The 4,646-nt window shown below is 51.5% G+C and overlaps 1 protein-coding gene across 1 annotated transcript in view; it reads right to left on the reverse strand.

Moving 5' to 3' along the window:
- Positions 1–699, reverse strand: part of TXNDC16 (thioredoxin domain containing 16) — a 24,497-nt gene extending 23,798 nt beyond the window's left edge. The window contains exon 1 of the mRNA XM_010161698.1: positions 531–699. Within this exon, the coding sequence (XP_010160000.1) occupies positions 531–699 (169 nt within the window). The remainder of the gene's footprint in view (positions 1–530) is intronic.
- Positions 700–4,646: the final 3,947 nt, after the last annotated feature.

The raw sequence follows: 4,646 nt of genomic DNA on the forward strand, positions 1-4,646 counted from the left end.
CGTGGACCCCCTCCTTCCCTCCTAACACCCCCAGCCTCCCAGTGCTGATGTGGGGGCTATGATGGTGTCTCAGCCCACACCAAGGTCTCTGGGAAACCATACTCGGGGGTCATCAAGGAACAGAACAAGAAGGGCAAGGTGAAGGATCTCCTAATTCTTGAGAGACCTTAGTTCTCCTGCATGCAAGGGATCCCCCTTTCCCTGGGAGGTGCCATGCAAGAGAAACCCAGCCCCTTTGAGGGGACAAATCCTTAGAAGACCGGGTTTCTCTTCCATGGTACCTCCAGAAAATTAATGAAGAGGTTTGAGGGCGTGTGCCTGGGGACACAGCCAGGAAAGATCCCACTGCAAGAGCCTGTCAGGAGCACTCTGAGCTGTGCTAACACGGATTTGCCAGCTGAGCTCAACCAACTCTTCAAAATCACTTTGGGTTTAAAAATCTCCTTGTTCTGCACCTCTTCACCGTTCTGCATTCACAGACAGCCTCACACGAGCCTTTGCTGCAAGGCCAGGGTGCTGTAAACACGTACCGTTAGGGCTGAAATAAGCCAGGGATGCTCTGCCGGCTTGCAAGCTACTGAAATACTCCTGGGGGCTCAGCTCCTGCAGCAGCCTCGCACTTCCCCGTGTTGGGACGGAGGAAGCACAGAAGAGCAGGATAGAGAAGGAACAAATCCATCTGTCCTTTTGGGCTGACATGGCTGTGATCAGAACTGTGATCAGGGTCACAACTGGGAAAACAATCAAAAATATATATTTATTACATATATATATACACAAACATACATACGAGTGTCTTCTGTTCAGGTAGGTGCAGCCTGACTGTAATTTACAGATGTGACACAAACATCTCGAGGCCGTCATGCATTAGTCACTAGTACAGCAGGTGATTCAACAACTGTAAAGATGACAGCAAAGGCCATTCTCTTCCCTCTGAGCACTAGCTGCAAGTGCATGGACCCTCAGTGCTTTCAGGTTGGGGCTGCTTTTCTTCCCTTCCCTCTTTTTCTTCTTTTGAGTTAAACAGAAATTGCATGTACAGGGAGAAAACAGTGACAGTACCATACAAACAAACCCACCCAAACTGTCTCAATTCTTGTTTAAAAGCTTTGAGGATGCCATTAGCATTATAAGTGCCAGTGAAAGTGGTGTTCACTAAGGGACGGGCCATACTGCTCCCTTCAGCTGGTGCCAAATGATGTGGGGAGGTCCAAGAGCCCTCCCACGGTGCCTGCCCCATCTCTCTGCCATCCGATGGTTCAGCTACACCACACGGGAGAGGGGTTTTTGCAAACCCCTCGGCTTGTCACACCTTGCCCGGTCCAACCTCACGTTATTCTGACATCGGTGGCATGGGGGCAAAACACATGACCCAGGGCAGTCTTGGCAGTCTCCCTCCCGCACCGGGTCTCCATGTGGAGCTGGCTAGGAGAGGAGCCAAGGAAATTTGTGGAATGCTTCAGAGAACAGAGCAAAGACCAGGCTGCCAGAGTTCAGCAGCAGCACTCCCCGAGCTGCCCCGCCACGGGGGCTCAGGAGAGCTTCACGGGGACAACCACTACAGGATGAGAAAACACCTTCTTCCTACTCCATTCCTCTGTTTAATACCGGGTTCCTTCCCAGCTTGATCTTCTTAGCTGCTGAGAGTGCTGGAGTGTGGCTGGTCCCTGGTCAACAAGGAGACAAAGCTGGGATTGAAGCCACGGAGAAGCTGTTTGCTTTGCATGGCGAGCTGCAGCTGTTTTCGTCAACAAACGCCCCTGTGTCCATGGACTGTCATTCCCCCCAACACCCTGTCAGATGCTGTCAGCTTACTGTCACTGCTCTGGGATGAACCCAAACTCAAAATGCTCCAAAACAAGCGGGCAAAGTCCCTCTGCCTGGGGTTAGTGACAGCCAGGAATGCTCAACCTTCACAGGCTCCCTCTCACGCAGGTGGGGCGTTTGGATCGTGCCTGAACGGCACAAAGGAACAAAGACAGAGCTGAGAAAGGCAGGAATATTTTTCTTTTCATCTGGAAATCTCCAGTTCTCTCCTTTCCAGCTTTGGGGAGTGCCAGGCATTTCTGGTCCTTTGCCCTCCCATCTGTTCCTCTGGCTTACAGAGGGGACAGAGATCGGGGCGGAGGGGGGGGGTGGGTGATGTTTATTAAATGACAAACTTGGCTACAGCGGGATGGAAAAATAAACTCAATCCTGGCATGTGGGAAGCAGCCCAGGTCAAATGGGAGAGCTTACTGTCAAGGAGGCAAGAGGAGCAGCCTCCAACGACCCCAAGATTTCATGGTGTTATACCTGGAAGGGGGGGTGCCAGCAGTTTAAAACACAACCCCAGCCTCTCTACCCACCTCCAATCTCTCCTCATGCCTCCTCTGGCTTTCGTAGTTTTTCTAGCATCCACCTCTTGCCCTCCCCACATCCCTGTGATTGCTGCTCTTCTTGCACCTCTCCCAAAGTCAGCCCCACCACGACCCCTCACTCTGTCCCACACCCCCCCTCCTCTCCATGCCCCCTCGCCCTGTCCCACCACCTTCGATCCCGCTCCTCCCCATGCTTTTCTCTCCTTTCACACAAAAATATGTGCTCGTGCCTTCCCTACTCATGCCCTTCACCACCTCATTCCTCCATCCTTCCAGCAGCTTCCCTGAATGCCCCATCAATCCAGACTCAAATATTCAGCTTTTAGGTCATTTCTTCCGTCACCTCATTTCCATCCATGGAAAATTAACACCATAGGGCTGGAAACAGCCAGAACCCTGTACCGCAGCCACTTGAAGGATTACCAGGGATGTGTGAAAATACCAGGGATGTGTGAACCAGCTCTGTGTCACTGTCAGGAATCCCTTAAGCCCATGGACCACGGGGCAGCCTAGCACGCACAAGACCTGGTTTATGTTTTCACTGTCCTACCTCCGAGACAGAGCCAGCCAAGGTGGTTAAAGCCACTGTAGACGACCTAAATTAAACCAAACACACCACAAGACACCCAGCCCAGACTCCTGCATTGCCATAAATCGCTTGTGCCACATCAGTTTTGCTTGGGCATCCTGCACCGGTAACCACGGGCTGGGATCCCGGCATCACCTCTGCGATCCCATCCATCCTTCCTGACATCCTGCCTCGCAGAGCCTCCAGTATTTATTACTGAGGAAGCCACAGTATATTTCACTCAAAGGAGGTGGTGTGGGGTGGGTTTTAAGACTCACAAGACATGGAAAAACCACTGTCCTATTGGAATTACGGACTGCGCAGCCAGCTGGGTACCCTCTCCATCATTATGGGCTGCCCTGTACTCGGGAAAAACACCACCAACCTGGACTCAAATCCCAGTGATGTAAAATCTCCTGCATTCCTCAGCAGCATATTTTCCTCCAGGGGATCATTTACCTTCTTGCAAAAACCCTACACTTTATACTTGGTCCAAGTATGTTACCCTGCTGCTTCCCCTTCGTTTTATCTCATGGTACCGCCTGCAGACCCCTCAGTTGGCAAGTTTTAACTCCCTAGGTAGATGCTCCTAAACCAGGAGCATTTAGGGTGCTCCTAAAAGGAGTCACTTCAACCTCTCCTGTGATGATCGACACAGATCAGACCTTTTGTTGCAGCAAGACATTCACCCTCCACCCAGCTGAGTTTTTTGGCAGCGTGCTCGCCTGCCTTTCATGCCCTTCTGGCAGCAGTTAACCAGCTCTCTGCCCTCCCACGTTTGCTGGCAGGGAGGACATCTAACAGCCCCCAAATCCACGCGGGGCAGACTCAACCCCTTAGCTACAGCAAGCTAAGCAGGATGAAGCGCTCCCCCTGGTAAGGCTGGATGTCCCAGCACAAATACACCTGATGATGAAAAATGCAAGGGAGAGCGTAACGCTGACAGCTCTTCCTGCACTTTGGGCCGTGCACGCATGTTTCCTTTAGGGGATCCAGAAAAAAAAATCCCTGAAAAGCTCCCCGTGCCAGCCTCCTGCTCTGCAGATCCACGTGAATCCCTCCAGCCACACTGCACGGCCAGCAAGCCCTTCCCAAATGCATCCAATTTGCTTGCAGCCAGCTTGTCCGGAGATGGAAACTGTCCCAACAGCTGTATGGACTGCACATTTCTCCTGAAAAGATGACAAATCGGCTCTTCGGGGCCAAAGAAAGCATCCTTGGGATCCCACTGCAGCATATCTGGATGCTGCTGACTCTCCCGGGACAGCCCACTATGTGAAACTGTCACCCCGTGGTCACGTCCCTGCCCGGGGGGGGTCTATGTTTGTCCTGAGGGTTTTTAATTCATCAGAAGACCACACAGCCCCAAGTCACAGGCCTGACAACTGTTGACATATATTGCTGACAACTGTTGAAATATTGCTTATGACAAGCAATATTTAAGTCCTTTTCTTCCAGGGTGAGTTTATGTGTGAGTTCTATGGAATCCCACAGCTGCCCAGCGATAACCTTACCGGATATTGCATTATTCTGCATATTTTTTCACTACACACTCCCCTTCCTTGCTCATCTTTGAGAAAGTGGCCAGCACCAGCCCTTTCCTAATCAGCAGGCAAGTCAGGTTAATTAGCGGTATGCAGTTTTGCTGGAATGGGGCTTGAAACAGCTCCTTTCAAATTTTCTAAAGGCAAGTTGTGCTGGGCTGAGCCAGGCTGGGG

This window comes from Eurypyga helias, unplaced genomic scaffold (assembly GCF_000690775.1).
Source record: "Eurypyga helias isolate BGI_N326 unplaced genomic scaffold, ASM69077v1 scaffold26581, whole genome shotgun sequence".
Classification (NCBI taxonomy): domain Eukaryota; kingdom Metazoa; phylum Chordata; class Aves; order Eurypygiformes; family Eurypygidae; genus Eurypyga; species Eurypyga helias.